Source organism: Neopsephotus bourkii, unplaced genomic scaffold, assembly GCF_033783945.1.
Source record: "Neopsephotus bourkii isolate Nb327-2 ecotype Australia unplaced genomic scaffold, CSIRO-AGI_Nbou_v1 NB_1508, whole genome shotgun sequence".
Classification (NCBI taxonomy): domain Eukaryota; kingdom Metazoa; phylum Chordata; class Aves; order Psittaciformes; family Psittacidae; genus Neopsephotus; species Neopsephotus bourkii.
In genome coordinates this window covers 7,025,109-7,041,737 of record NW_026901984.1, presented here as the reverse complement: position 1 = coordinate 7,041,737, position 16,629 = coordinate 7,025,109, and the positions used below count along the sequence as shown (strand labels likewise).

The following is a 16,629-nucleotide window of genomic DNA, read 5'->3' as shown; positions in this document are numbered from 1 at the left end:
GACCTGAAAGTAGCAACAGGTCTGCACAGAGCTTGGCAGCACAAAGGAAAAAAACTGAAGGATAACAGAGCTGGCTGTAGTAGACAATAACAGTGAAAAGAAATCAGGTGATGATAGATATAGAGAGACAGGAAATCAAGAGCAAAGGAGACACCTGTGATACAGTAAGTGAAATAGCCTTCTCCATTGCTCTGGAGGACTAATAAAGAGCCACTGCCTGTGCTGGTCTGAAAGGTTAGTCAGGACTGTTACGGTAATAGTCAGAAGTACATAATTTTGGCCATTCTCCACAACAAAATACAGCAGTTTGCAGTATAGGGTTGGCAACCTCACCTCTTCCAGTAACATCATATTTCTTTGCCAACTACTTGTAAGGTAGAAAGCTGAGACCACCTGGCAAAACAGTGGAAGAAAAGCAGCCCACCAGCGTAACAGACATAGTCTATGCAGTCTCTGCCTTTCTCTGCGGTTTGCATTTTGGTGGCTTTTTATACTTGCCCACTCTGAAGTATATTGGCTATATTCAGGGATTTTTTTGTACCTTGCTTATATGTTGTCCCTCAACCAAAGACCTACCTAGTTCATTAGTGTGTGTGATATCCCCATTTTATAAGTGAAAACGTAGAAACCAGCTAGGTGGAAGTTACACATATCCTGACTCAGTGAAGACCCAGAACAGAGCATCCTGACCCTCAATCATCTGTTCTAATGACAGCTTCATATACATGTTAAACGGAACACACTGAAGTCTCTTATCTTTATCACTGTAACAATCTTGAGATTGTTACTGGATATGTTAAAGTTCCAGATCACATTTCCTGTAACGGATTAATGCAATATCATACCTGAAGAAGTCACTAAAAAACTGCTTTACATACCAAAGTATTTTCCTTCACCATAAAACACTGATCATTAATTATATACATGAAACCTAACTGAAAGATAAAATTTACATATTCTTCAAATTAATGTTTGCCATTTTAATACTTTTAAACACATGCTGCATTCCAGAAAGAGGCAGTCTTCTCTCTTTTGAGCTCTGTGTATGAAAACAAAAACTGTAGCTTTCAAGAAGGTTGTTTTTTTTCACCACTAGAGACTACTAAAATGACATGGCAGCAAGAGTAAATGCCTCATATTTTGGTCTTGTGGCTTACTAGTGTTTTTTTACAAGAAACACAGAGGCAGGTCTACAAAGGGAAAGGCCATTCTAAACTTAAAATTCATATTAAGGGTATGAAGATCAGAGTCTACATTGTGTCACATGATTGCTTGATGCAGTATTAGGTTAAACTGCAAGCCACTTTTCAAGTTACTCATTGGAATAAACAAAAGGAAAAAAAACCTCCAAAGATGGATAGTTGCTCACCAGTATTTTTCTGCAGAATATGTTCAAACTTCCAAAAGCACAGAATTTATAACAGCTGAAAATCTCTCAGGCATCACAAAATAACATAAACATAACCAAAGGTCACTGAATCTAATACGATTTTCTAAATTGATATCCTAGAGTAAAAAAGGAAAAGATTTGCCATCTGAACTTTGTGTGTGACAATAGTAACTTATTTTAGGGACACAGTTGACATAAGAAATGTCAAAGATTTTTTGTAACTCAGTTAAAAGGTTTTACCACTTTTAAGGTATTCTTGCTGTTGAGTTTGTCAGAGCTATCCCAGCACACTTTAACATCTTTCCAAAAGGACTGACACTGGGACTAACAATGCTACTTTTGAACACCAGTTGTTCTCACAGCGTATGGCCACAGTAGAACTTGTGGAAATTCCAAAATCCAGCCAAAATCACTGGCTAAATAGATCTAATATAAATACATTTGTAATAAGTCCTTGATAGAAAAAGGGATTTTTTTTACAGTAAGACTTACAAACATTTTATTTCCCTCTCTGGACTTTGTACCACTTTACAGCTTACTGCTGCTTTTGGTTTGTTTGTTTTTTTTTTATCTTCTTGCATGAAAGGTATGAGAATACTAAACTTGGTTATCTTTTTTAATTTAAGCAGGTGGTGCTGATAAAACATATCTTTCTGTTTCCATTAAGTTAAAAATAACACAAGGGAGGTCAGGTGTGCTGTAACACAGAGATTTAAGTAACAGGATTAATGCAACTAGCAGGTACATTTTCTGCTGAAAAAGCATAGGGTAAGAAACTCAAGTTTTCCTCCAACAGCTGTTACCCTGAAACTGAAAGAGCAGAAGCAGAACAGGAAGTGAGGCAAAACACATTCTGCCCCTTGTGCTTCACCTGTTTTCCTGACACATTTCAATGTCATGCTAAAGACTGTCACAAAGAACACAGAAGAATAGTGACAGCCCTCAACAGAGGTATCAAGCTGGAGAACTTCCAATTGTTTAAAGGTTATTTCACTATCTTTTTTCATTATTTCCATTTTTATAACATCATTGTGAAAATCTGATCTCCCAGTTAGAAAAGCATGGTGTTGAAAATTTTTGTAAGGAAAAGCATCGTACCTATCCACTGCACGCTCATCCATTCTACTCTTAGGTTGAATAGCCATTTTCCATTGGCAGCCATTGATGCTTCTGCATTGCTGAAAATTATTATTTCTAAACAAGTTAGCTCACAGAAGAGCGATTATTACTGAAACTATGGGATGACCACAGGAACATCTCTCTCTAGTATAAACCACTTATGGGACTAAAGATGCACATCCCTCTCTAGTACAAATCACTCATGAGACTAGAGATACCCAGTTATGCAGGATAGCATGTAGGAAAAAGCTGTAAGGCTGGTTAACATGCAAGAATCAGATGATACCACACAGTCCAAGATTTTTTGAGAGAAATTAATTTTGGGTCTGACAGAGAGAATGATCAGGCAAAGCATGAGACAATCAGACATCTGCTTCACAAATATGAAGTACAGAAGAGTTCAGCTGAGAAAAAGAAAAGAGGAAATGAAGTAGTTTTGTTTCTTGGTTCACTTGGCTTAAATGCCCTTTTTCCAACAGGGAATATCAACATTACTTATCGGTACAGTGCAAAGAAGGGAAAACTGGGGTTTATTTTGCTGAGATCTATTAAGGTTACAGGAGTCTGTCCACATTACATCTGTATCAGCACTAAAGTTCACAGTAGTTGCTGGGCCTCAGTATGTACAGGGCACGCTGAAGGACCTTGCGCCTATGTTGCTAACAGTGCTCTCCTGACATCACCTATCTGTGACTTCATCCTTGGTGAGACTGGTGGGGGAACCACTTTGTATGCACCAGAAACATCCTTCAGAAATTCCAGGTATGGATGCAAGGAATATTACAAAGTGTCCTCTTGTACACTAAAACACCAGTGTACATGCCACATAAGAAGACTAAGAGTAGGAAAATTCTTGCAAGGAATCCTTGCTGACTGTTGCATACCCATGCAGCTTCAGTGGTTTGGGTTTTCACAACAGCAGGTAAATGTGTTACCAGCACAACATTTGATAGCTGGTAGCTATCAAATGAAACTGAGAAAAAGGATCTGAATAGGTGTCAGATAAAACATTAGTTTCATGAGCACTGGTAAACCAGATCAACAGTCTTTGTAACTTGAAGGTATGCTGATTGAAAAAGCAGAAGTGTGTGATTGTCAGAACACGATGTTCATGGAGTATAACAGCCAAGTAAATTTAGCTTCATCTTTCCTCATACTGACTAAATGTGTTGGAGAATAAGCTAGAAAATGAGCCAGCACTCCATAATTGCAAGATATGCCAATTCATTCATTTCACTTTCAAGGTAGGTTAATATCTCAGTCCTATGCAATGTGAAGTCTAACTGGATGCTCAATTTACTGGTTCCTTGAACTCCGACAGTCTTTCACACTATAGAAAAATATGAAGTAAAACTCATACATAACTGGATTAAATAAAAGGATGATCGGTATAACAAGGTTTCACTAACTTATAACAATGTAATTTTCTGAATCTGTGGCAAGATTTCTACTGCCTTTTGCAGGGTGGTCATTATTGTTGAGACGGATTTTTGAAATACACAAGTACTATTTGAAAGGAGTTAGAATCCTAAAGGTACAACACAGTTTTGTAAGTGTTATACCTTAACTTTAAATGCTTTTGCAGCTCTAAATGTGTTAAGGGATATATTCTAAGAATGGCTTGGCATTTCAGTTGACACTAATAGGGATAAAAGTGTTTTGAAATATTAAAACTAGACAGTAATTTGCAGCAGACTTTACATCGTACTGCTCATAAAACTGGGTCACATGAAGATAGAGTGAGATTACTTTCTTTCATGGGATTAGTGTTTAGAAATAATTTCAGAACATTCAGCTCTTTGTATAGCCTGTGCATGTACAGGATATGAATCTATAACACCAAACTTTCTTTTACTGGATGCTGAAAAGAACAACTTTTACATTACACTAAATTTTGTTTCAAGTTCTGGCCATTTGTCTTCCAAATGATAATATACCAAAAAGTTAGAAAACCCCAAAAACAGCAAAAACCAAAATCCCACATAAAAACCCCAAACCCTCTTTAATTCAGATTTAATTGAGAGGAAAAATCAGTACTAACCCTCTTAGTATTTTCATTATGTTTTTCCTTTGAGTTGAATAAAACTTCAACAGGCTTATAAATCAAGAACACTTTAAAAAAGTTTTATTATTAAATAATGCAGCCCCCTTACTATAGCTTGAATAAGAGTGTTGGCCATTTGTGACTGATAGACAACTAAATTCAACTGAAATTTTACCTTTTAATATAATTTTATAGGAAAAACTGACATACTGAAAATGCCAAATTACTTAGGAAATTAATGGCACCTATTAATTAAATAATAATTCTTAAAATGATTTTTTTAAAGTCAAGCATGTCCAAAAGAGGTTTTAACCCAGCAGTTTCAGAGTGATTTTTTCATAACTGCCTGTCTGACCATCTGTGGATGAAACTGAGAATAAGAAAATCCCAGTCAGGTCCTAGGGAATTGAGAGTTGTATTCAGTACATACAATCCAACTTCCCCAATGCAAATATGCATTCATTTACAAAAGCTGCAGGTACTACAAATTCAATTGTATCTTCCTATTGCCAGTCAAGCTTAGCACTTCAACAGTAATTTACTCATAACCAGATGGAGTCAAAACCAGCTGTGTCTCAGAACAGGAAACACCTTATATTTCTTTAAAAGGCTACTGCTAAAAAATATTACTATGAGATTAGGGCATGAGTTTATGCAAATATATTTGTGCAAACCTTCTCTTGGACTTTATTTTTGTTGCATAGGAAGCCATCTCCATGCCAGGATTTACAGGTACTTTGCTGTTGGGTACAAAATGTTGTATATAATATTGTGTAACAATTTAGGAAAAGTGGAAAATACAAATACTACTACTATAATTCAATGGTGACTTGACCTATTAAAGATAACATCCTAGTCAAATAAGAGAGAGAAATTTTAGTTATTTAAATTCATTCCCACTTTGGTTTCATTATGACACACTAAGATACTGTGTCTCAAGAAACATGGTGTTTCTTATCTAAAATATACTTCAATGGATGTTGTCAACTTCTTTTAATAATTCCACCTTTAAATAATTCTTAGAAAGTGACAAGACAGTAATTGCAATAAGTTCCTTAAAGCATTGATCTAGACTTGAAAAACTAATTATGCTTAGCTGATTTTTCGGTTATTCTTAATAAATAAAAAGGGCAAAACCCATGCTTTCCTGATTATATTCCAAACTGGTTAAAGATTTCCTGAAACATTAATCTGCTTCATAGAGCTAATTTTACTTCAGTTAGCTATGTTCTCAAAATTGAAAGCTCCCACTGACTTCAGTGTGACAAAGGGGGATGCTTGACCCTAAGCATGATGGAGGATCTCAGCAATCTTCATATGAAGCACAAATTCAGCTTTATACATAATCTAAAAGTAAAAAAGTCAAACCACTCAGGAAATGCTTCCCCTTCTGTACAAAAATTCAGAAAAAAAGTTCCCCAACTCTGTTCCAAGAACAATTAAGCCAGGATTAAATATGGTTTATGTTGACACAGAACAGCTAACACTTGTGTCTAGGTATCCTATATTTTAGAGGCCTTGTCTAACTGCTGACCAGTGTTCCTCCAGTCAGCTTCATCCTTTACCTGAAGATGAAATTTTCAAAAGAAAAAAATATATTTCTAGTTAGCAGGGAAAAGAATCACTGGCAACTAGCTATAGCAACATACAGGTCTTGGGCACAAGCTTAAGCATTTTGTTATTATTATTGATCTTTATAACAGTAATTTAGAAGAAAAAATATTTGAGTATTCTATTACTGAATTTAAATCTATCCATGTTACTTTTTTTTTTTTTATTTTCTAAAATTTTTACTTGTTATGATTTTGACCAAATAAAAACTTGAAACCTCAAGAAACTTTGTAAATCTTACAGGCAAATATAAATGGCAAAGATGCTTTTGCAGCTCCTGTCCTTGAAACTCTTTGCCTTGATATATAACAATTTCCTTTCCTTTTTCCATATTTTTTTCAATTAAAAAAACCCACCCAAACAAACCCTTACAGAAGTTAACTAAGAATTAGGATACCCTAATTAGGTACATCACTCCAAGGCACAAACCAAGTAAGCCTTAGATAGCAAACAGACTGCCTGTACCTGAAAAGGCTGGGACTGACCAGAAAAGTGAACAGCTTCCACCTAACTATGCTTTTGGCTTGTCAGAACAAGAGGCTTAGTAACTGAGAAAGAAGTAGGCAGACAGTGACTGCTACAAAGAGGGCAATCCCTTCCAGAAGTCAGTTCCACTCCTCTCTACTTTCTTGCCCCTCATTGCTCTCCCTTACCCTTTCTCTATGACAGCAGCAAGAGAAGCAACTAGGCATTTCTGAAGCCTGGTTTAGTTCCCTTGTCCCACTTCATATCCATAAGCAGGGCTCAGTCCTGACCCCTTCTCTGACCTCCCCTAGGACTTCTGACTTCTCCAGCCTCAGACATCAAGACCAGGCCTGATAATGCTGTTACAAGTTTGGACAATGGAAGGGGAATCAACTTTCCTATCTTTTTTAAGAGGAAAAAATTGACATACTCTTAATTACTACAGATTTATTTAACTATTTACTGTTATGGCTTCTTGAATTGTTTAAGTAGGCTTCTCTGAATACTAATGCTCTCTTCTGTCCCTATGGTGCATCTTTGAAAACTGGTGTCCTCATTCGTGAGGCTACAAATAGCTAATAAACGAGCTGGCCTCAAGGCAGTGCACATAACATTCTGCATTTAATTCTTTCCTGGGTAAATAGTGAAGGTGAAATGAAGACAAGTTATACATGGAGAGAAAACAAAGAGACCACAGTCAGAAAAGAAGTCTTTCTGGCGCTGGACACAGCACGAGGAATGGGAAGGGACGACATACTCATGAAAGGAGCTGGCGGAACCACCACCTTAGCGAGGTGCAGCTGGAACTTAAGTGGGGTGCGGCTTCTGTCCACAGGTGCTCTTGGGAAGCTGCGAGAAGGCCAAGCGAAAGGTGGCAGCAGCGAGTCGCTCTTCAGCCAGAGCGCGGCGGTGGATCTCGCCGGGTGCCACCGGGCCGAACTCGACGGCGAGCACGTCGTGTTATACCACGGATGTTAAAGCGTTCCTGTGATGTGCGCGCTGGTGGGGCCCTGACACGGGAGGATGGCCGCACTGGGGTCTGCCCTGACCCTCGCTTTGCCCCGTCCTGCGGGGGCCGCCGGCCGCCGCTCACACCGAGGGGAAAGCGGCATTCCCCCCCGTCCCGTGCTGCCGAGCCGCTGCCGGCAATTCACCGGCTGTAGGCGTTGCCCTGACGCTTCAGCCGAGTAAACGGGTTTCCCGAGTGCTATGCTGACACTCAGGTGGCTGCGAGGGTGAATTAGCGGTAATTACAGCAGGCAGCAACCAAAAACCTGCTGTTTTTCCTCAGTCACCAAAACTGCGCGGCGAGTTACGAGGATCGATGGAATGGCAACTTTCAGGTGAGTGCTGCAACTGCGTTCTACACAAGCTTTTCAGCGAAGGGTTAAGCGTGCGCATCTTAAACATGACTGTCACACATTGTCCTCCCTGCTCTTGCCAAGACTTCTGAAAACATGGTAGATTTTCAACCTAGGCTTCCCAAAAATGGGGAGGGAAAACCAACCGAGCAGTGGAATCGGCTCTCCCTTCCCTGTTGCTTTTACCTTTTTGCCTGCCAGCCCTCAAGTTTCAGTCATCGAGTCCAAGGCAGTGGGTGTAGCTGTCATTGCCAAGCGACTGCTCCCCACCGACGCCCGCCCGCCGGCCGGCCTGCCTGCCTGTCTCCCCTTCCCTGGCAAACCGCAGTCCCCGGGCAGTGCGGGGAAGGCACCCTTGGGAGACATGGGGGCGCACCGCGCTGCGGTGAGGTCGGTGCACCTGGCCCTGCCCTTCCTCAGTCCCGCCAGTCGCAGGCAGTGGCGGCGCCTCAGCGGGAGCGGGGCCTCCCGCCCCCTCCCTCCCCTTAGCGCCGGCTGCTCGGCCGCGGCGGGCGGGCTTCTGCTGGGGAGGGGACAGAGAAGGGAGGAGCGGAGGCAGGCGGAGAAGGAGGGAAGGAGGCAGGGCGGGCGGGAGCGCGGCGGCGGCAGATGCTGCGGCGGCGGCTGTGTCTCTTTCGGCCACATCCCGCGGCCGGTGCGCCCGCCAGGCGCGCTGCGCTACGGCGGCGCCGCGCAGCCTGCCCCAGCCGCCGCCGCAGCGGCCCCGCGCCTCGGCCGGGCGGCGGGGCGGTGGGTGCCGAGCCCGCCTCTCCCCGGCAGCCGGCAGGCAGCTGTCCTGCGGCGGAGCCCTTCGGACGCGGATCGGCGCGCTCGCACGGACACGGGGACACACGGGCGCAGACGCACGCCGGGGGGGGGGGGGGTGGGCAAGCCGAGGATGTTGCAACTGGGCAAGGTCAGGACCTTGCGGTGAAGCCCGGGGCCGTTGCTCGCCTCCTCCCCCCGCCCTCTTTCATCTTTGCCTAGCGGACTGAGGATTTGCTGTTGGGTTTTGGTGTATGTTTGGGAGAAAGCAGGCTGAATCAGCGCCGATCGGTGAGTACGACAGACACCGTAATGGTGCCAGGTTCTCCCCCCTCCTTCCCGCTTGCGTGATATTTCCTCTTGGTGCGGACTCCTGTAGTGCTCCCCTCGGCGAGGCACCCGGGATGGGCTGGGCTGGGCTGCTGGGATCTGTGCGAGAGCCGTGCTTGTGCCTTCAAGCATTAGGGTAACGAAGTGTATTTATTTCCCTTGTTTCTTCCTCCCGCGCCTCCCCCCCCCTCAACCTCCATCCTTTCCCTCTCTTTCTTTTTATGTTAGTCGTTGCTTATGTAGGGCATCCGCGGCACCGTGTCTCCCGACGCTCTGCACTAGAGTACTCGTTATGGCAGTGAAGTCATGGGCTGAGGAGGAGGAGGAAGGGGCCCGGAGACCCGCGGGCGGGGGCAGCGCCCGACCCTGCGCGGAGCCGGGCGGGAGGTGCCGGCACGATGGCCCTGGCACTGGGGCGGCTCTGGGTGGCGGCGGTAGCTCCGTGTGTCTGCCCGTTTGCTAGGGGGAGGGTGGTGGTGTCTTTCTTTGAAGCCACCGTCTGCGAAATCCTGCGCTCGAGGAGCGGTGGGAGGGGAGCCGCGATGTGCCCGATGATGTTTCGTTGATCTATATTTAATGGCTGAAAGGAAAGATGCTTTTCTTTCCTCTTACCCCTACCGTACTCTTATTCTGGTGTGTAATGTGCTTGCATCGATCGGTCAAAGCGTAGGTTCAGCTGAATCGAGCCGCCACAGAGGAGGTGCAGCAGCGCAGGCGGTACGTGTAATACACAAATTCATCTAGCCGGGGATCTTGGAGAAAAATAAAAACCCTGAAGAGGAGTCATTTTTAGAAACCATGCTAAATTTCCCCTGGAGAGATTGGAGGCACGAATACATAGAACATAGCATCTTGTGCAGAGACATTTTCTTTTTGATACTTTAAGTGTTAGGGTGTCATAATTAACCTAGTGTGTTGTAGAAAAATACCCCAACCATGCAGAAAATATCTAGAAATGAATGTTCCTTTATTAAACACCCAACTGCTAACTTTATTGGCTGTTTTAGCTGATATTTATGCCCTTTAAAACATGTATGCCTTTTTATTGGCTGTAACAACATAAAGTAAAAACTTCATGGTGCAGGTTTATTTTCAGACTGTACAGCTAGTTTTTATGTAAAGTGAAAACAGTGAATCAGCTTGAGCTGTGGTTCGTAGCAAACCTCTCTGTGGGGTCCGTCAAGACTTGCATACCTCAAGATAGCGAGGGAACTACACAGAATTATATGGAGTTTATGTAAGTCTGTTGTGAGCTTATGCAAAATCAAGGGAAGGAAAAATATCTTTTGTTATCCTGTGTTTAAGGATATATTCATCTTGTCTTAAAAAGATTACCTGATTACCTAACTCATGTAGGCTGGATTGATACGTTTCAACAGCCCTAGTCAGCTGGTCAGTGTATAAACGACATGGTGCGAGGGAGTTCGGTGCAGGTCTCCAGAGGAAGCTGCTGCGCATCCTATTTGTGGGCCTCCTGGGCTCAGATGGCTTTAGGGCTTTTGTGAGCCTGTATACCTTTACATGGTTTATCTGGGGAGAGGCCCTAGCCCTAAACCCAAACCATCTGGAAGACTGTGATCTGTAAGCAGAATGTGGAAGTTCTGTGATGATCGAATACCCTTGTAAGACCTAATTCTGAGCCAAGTTGTTGAAGCTGTCTCTTTTCAGTCAGTGAATGACTTGACCCTTTGGGAGTCTTGACTATCAGTCTGCGTCCTGCAGAACTGCAGAGAGCTTGTGATAGATAGATCATTGTCATTAATGAGAAGTTGATTAAAGGCTTGGGACTGCGTTGAATGTGATTATGTTGAATGTTGTAGCACTGAAATAGGAGATCACATCTTGATCACGTTGTTCAGAGATGGTTTTTGCAGTCTGTTATATAAGAGAGGCTTGGGGAGAAAAAAAAGAGAGTAGCGGGAAAGGAAATACCCCTCAAAGCTGCTGGTGGGAAGCAAAGTGTTTATTTCTGAATGCCAGTTGCATGACTTCTTGTGGATTGCAAGAAAGATGCTTTTGGGAGGGAACTGCAGCCTCTGTGCCCCAGTTCTGTTTATCAGGTACCTTAACAGAGTTAAAAGCAGTAAATAATAGCTCATCAGTGACACAAGCTTGTGACTTCTGCTGTAGTTTAGTGGTTTTTTTTTTGACTAACACTACTAAAATAACTTCATCCTCACATAATGAACTCTGACAGACAGCTGCACAAAATAGAAATAGTAGCAACTGAAAAAAAAAGGTGTTTGCATAATTCTGATTTGCATAATTTACCTTTGCTGATGGATGGTATCAATTTGATGGCTGTGGTTTGGTGTTCAAGTGTTTGTTCCTGAAGACACATGTAAAATGAACATGCTACAAAGGAAGTGCTTGAGCAGCTTGTTTTAAGGGTTTTAAGAAATGTATTTTTAAGTAAGGCTGTAGATTGGCATGTAAATGGAGCAGATAACGGAATCAGCAGAACTCATGAGTGGCAAATTTTGCACTAAATTTCAGATACATTTTGTGTTTCATGGTTCAGTGTGATACGATTTTTAGAGCCTGCTACTTGTGGAAATTCCAGCATATCTTTGTTAGTATTTCAGATGTGTATTTTGACAGTTTCTAAAACCATCTGTTTTCAGGAGTATCAGCAAGATAAAGAAAATACATTATTACAGTACTATTTACTTAAATAAGGACCTGTGGTTTTGATGCTTATTGATTGGGCTTGTAAATCATGAAGACTTTGATATTTCAAGTTACAGCTGCGGTTTGACAAAAATGGAATTGATTGTTTCTCCCCTTTAAAGGTCTGAGTAAGATCTTATTACAAGATAAGTTTTGGATGCTTATTTAACTGCACAATATTAAATGCAGTAGTCTAATTATTAATAATGTAAAAGTAAACTATCAGCCTTAATGGTGACAGCATTTTTAAGTATAGCACATTGTTTTTTGAGTGACAGAATGACTCTCAAATAGGTCTAAAATACATTTGCTTTTAAATGAGACTGATTCTCTACCTCCTCATACCTCTTGCCCCCTGCCCTGGACAAAAGTCACTGCACCTGTAAAACTACATTTTTCTGACCTTTTCTCTATTTTTTTATCCCCCTCCCTCCGATGGGGGCATTCTGTTATGTCAGTAGGAACTCTCCATGCAGGACAGGTATGCAGTCCTCTTTGCTCATGCACTGCAGAACATCACCCTTTGGCTAATGGCTCTTCTCTAGTTAAGCTCACTTGGAAAGAGGTCTGAATTGCAGCATGACACACTAAAACAATTTCTTCTATTCCCCTTGGGATGTGCTAACTCAGTGTTATGAATGGGTTGTAAATGCTGATCGTCTGACCAGATTCTTTGGCAGTGTGCTGGACAAAATTTAAATCGAGTAAAATTAAAAAGGAAATATGGTGTTATGTGTAAACTGATAGCCAAGTGAATAGATTTTTGGTTTCTGTTGTTGTTGTATAGTTGCCAGTTTAGTGTAAAACTAAGAAATGGAGAAACATCTCAGTATCTATGAGAGCAAATATTTAGTATTTGTTTAAGTGGCTCTTGGCATGCCAACTCTCAGTGCATTCTGCTGGCTCTTAATCTGCCTGTTCTACTTTACCAAATTCAATTATGGTAATAAGCAATAACTTCAGGAGATAGAAAGCATGGAAGAATATGTATTATCTTGTCCTTTTCACCACTGCCTATTTTATTGAAGTTTCTGAGGAAAAAAAACCCAGGCTTCTAATGAAACTTTAAAACTCTACTTCTCAGACCTACCCAAAAGGTGGTAACTTTTTTCAATTCATATGTAAAATAATAATGTTTTCTGTTCTATTTTATTAAGGTTTATTGTGTTAGCCATTATAGTTCTACTGTATGACAGACCATTATTTTACACTTGTTCTCATTCATTTTAAGAAGCCACAAATAAGCAGAGACCACTTTGAGCTGTGACAACCAAGTCAACAGCATGTGTGAGTGAAAAGGTTATCGGGGGGATGTTTTTGCATTTTCCCGCCTTCTACTCATTCCCCTTCTTTATTTTTCCTTGGAAGTTTACAATTGGTTTCTTCATCTCCCCAAAATCTTCACAGTACAGAAACTTCCTTTTGGCCAAGAAAATGTCAAAAATTGACGGTAAAACTTAAATTTGTCTGCTTGTATAACGTAAGCATATCCTTTTTTTAAGCCATACATACATTCTTCTGCCCGAACACAGTCAATTAAGTGACACCATAATATCCTTTTACAGCTGAATTTTTGAAGGGAGACAAATGAAAATGCAGGTAGCTTAAAAAGAGATCCTGATGGGGTTCCTAATTGTTCTAAAGTCACTGGCTGAGACTTAACTCTTCCATGTTAATTTAAATCTGATTAACTTCTTTTAAATTAGTAAGATGTTTGGGGCAATAATGAGGAATAAGTTTCAGAGTGGTTGTAGAAAGTTGCTGTACCTTTCGGCACTGCTAGGATTACCAAAATTTGTAATCTACGTCCTGTAAAAGGTATGTGCCTTCATTCACAACCAGTAAGCAGTTTGGGAGGGTGACTGGCAAGGGTCTCAGGGGTGTAATAAAAGGCTCCAGACAACTAATTTCAAGGAATACCCTCCTGCTTTCCAGGAGGGTACTTCTGCCATTTTTGAAGCTGGGTATCTGAAAAGCAAGAAAATATGCATTGGATGTTGAAAACAGAACATGTGAACATTAAAATTTTTCTTTATAGTATTCCATCAAAATACTGAATCTTGGGAGTGTGTGTATGTCTGGTACAGAAGCTGATGTACAGGCATGTGTGTGTGTGTTTTGGTGTGTGTTTTTTTGATATCATTTTAGATTAATCTGAGTGAAGAATCTAACTTCTGAAGGTGGTGTATGTGATTATCTGAATCAAGTCTTGGTATTCTGATATTTTCTCCTAATGTTGTAATTGGCTGGGTAGTAATTGGGTTTCTTCAAAAGCAGGTAGTTGTTGTCCAAGTTGGATTTGCTTGTGGGAAAATAATTGTTATTCTTGCCAAGAGGTTGGCTGTTATTTTACCTATTTGGCATATGGGAAAGCAAAAGCCTTTTCACTCTCAGTTTTTGACATGAGAAATGGTATGGCAGTGAATACAGAGGTTCATACTCAGTGAAAAGCGGAATGAGAAGGCAGAAGGCTAGGTCAGAGAATGGTTATAGAAGGAAACAGTAGCTTAAAGGTTTTTAACAGTGGAAACTACTCAAGGTTAGACAACAAAAGCCTTTCTGGGCAAACCTTGTTGTTGTCGTGTATGCCAGAATTTTTAAAGAAATTGAAATCTTTAAAGATACCCAGAGGCATTCTTATGCCATCTTTTTTGCACATATATTTCTTCCACCTAGAATTCAGGGCGGCTTTTGAACGTGCCTAATCATCCAATTTCTGAATGGTGCGATACATCTGAAAATGACATTCTGTGTGATTTAGAAGCTGATGTCTCGTGGAAAGTGAGAGTTGGGCTCCTAAATGGTGTGGGTGCTAAATAATGAGTGGATAATCTAGTGAATTCATACAGATCAAAATCTAGGTCAGTCTTTGAGCATTTTAACAAATTTTAACAAAATGACTGGTCATATTCAGCACTTCCTGAATATTTCTGATGAAGTACCTGTGTCCTTGATTACCACGTGACAGTAACCTGAACCTTGAGTTCAGTGCCTAACCTTGTCTGACCTAGTGTGCTCAGAAGCGACGTGAATAGAACAAAACGGCTTTGGGTATTTTAAAAAGTTTGTGCTTTAATGAAGGAGGTTGACAGTAATTGATGAAGCACATAATTCCTGCTATTCTTACTGCAAATGGTTTTGAAGCTTGAGTTACAAGAATAATGTGACTTTATATGTGGATTTCCACTGTAGTACTGATGTATGTCATCTGGCAGTAGAGGGGAGAGCTTGAAAGTGTGACAGTACATCTCTTCTTTGTGTCAGTAATGTAGAAAGCTTAATGCATTCTTAAAATTATCATTGTAATTAAAATGGCAGAAGACAGTTGGCTTCTGTTCCCTTTGTTTCTGTTGTTGAACCATGTTCATAGCATTAATGACCTGCAGAAGAATTTTGAGTAACAGGGTTAGAAGTCCTGCTTAGGGATCACCAAGTTAATTCCCAAATGCCTCTCAGCTATGTCTGCATGATTTTGAGAAGGTAAAATTTGGTTAACCCTGGGAAAACTAGCATTTATATGGCACTGTACTCATTAAGTACGAACTACTACAGATGCTTTTATTTTACTGATGACATACAGCATCCTACGAGCGAATGCGTAAGAGAGATGCCACACTATTTCCTCTTCTCCTGTATAAATATGGTGGCCCCTTAAAAGATTTTATAGGTTCAGAAGTACATATTTTTGGTTGAGAGAGTTTCTGACAAGCTTGGCAGATTGTTGCACTTATTTTTGACTTCTGACTTCTGTTGTCTTTACCAAAAACAAGTAAATTATTGCATAAAGCCTCGAGGGTCTTGAGGGGCTCTGACTTTAATCTCTTCAAAGAAGAATGGGCAGGTTGAGCTTAATTAAAAACATGCATGTCTAATCAAAGGGTAAATTTAGAATCATAAGTTTTAAGAGCTGGCATTAGAAATGAAGTCATGATAACCAAGAAATTTTTTTCACACAAATGGGAATGTTGAACAGAAGCCATAGTATATGTGAGAAGCCTAATGCAGTATTCTGTTAAGCAATTATTTAATACTCCTAGGTAAATAGGTTCTTTTAATGTGTCATTACATGTGGGTGTTGTTTTTGATTTTTTTGTTTGGTTTGTGTTTTTTTTTTGTTTTGTTTGTTTTTTATTAGTTTTTGAGTAAAAGCGAATTCCAAAGCATATATTTCTAGTCAAATTAAGGAAGTTTGTTAGCCTCTTTTTTCAAGAGTTTGCTTCCACTGGGATCTTGTGCACTTAATTCTCAATGCTGACTCTCATAATGAGCACTCCAAGGATGGATAATGCTCCTCATTTCAGAAAGGAATAAACATTTTCTTGTATTCTGTGTCAGTTTATGTAGCATAGATCTATGCAGCAGTTATTTTAGGTGGATGAAACTTAACCTTTACATCTCTTCTTTGCCCTTTCGAAGTTGAGCTTTGATTGGTTGTCTTAAATGTTCCCTCTCTGTAAATACCCTTTAATTAAAAGTAGCCAAGATTAATCAGCTTTGTAATTCTTACTTTTCTGTCTCCAAGTCTAGGAGGTACAGTGCATGTATAGGTCTTGCTGTCTTTTTTTTTTTTTTTTTTTTTCTCCTAGTCTGTTTAAAGAGATGTGAATTTTTGGTAGTGAGTAGTAAACATTTCTCCTATTTCATGTCTGTTGGCATAAAAAGACTTAAACTGAGCAGAAAAGACACCTGTTTCTGAGATGTCAAACCAAGACTTTGTTCATGTTTTTTCCGTTTATCTTAGAGTGGCTGAAACTTTGCACAGCTAGATTAGGAATTTAGTTTGATTTCCAAAATAAGATTATTTCTTTTTTTCCCTTTAGTAAGTGCAGTGTTAGTATTTGAGGAATGTGCGCTACCTGATACTTAATGCCAAT

The 16,629-nt window shown here is 40.7% G+C and overlaps 1 protein-coding gene across 5 annotated transcripts in view; it reads left to right on the top strand.

Annotated features, from left to right (window-relative positions):
- The first annotated feature begins 8,774 nt into the window (after positions 1-8,774).
- CTNND2 (catenin delta 2) overlaps positions 8,775-16,629 on the top strand; it is a 650,408-nt gene continuing 642,553 nt past the window's right edge. The window contains exon 1 of one of the 5 annotated variants that reach the window (XM_061369698.1): positions 8,775-9,046. In XM_061369698.1, coding sequence (XP_061225682.1) covers positions 9,010-9,046 — 37 coding nt within the window. In that variant the 5' untranslated portion in view covers positions 8,775-9,009. The remainder of the gene's footprint in view (positions 9,047-16,629) is intronic. The other 4 variants (XM_061369700.1, XM_061369699.1, XM_061369704.1 and 1 more) reach the window with 4 other exon arrangements.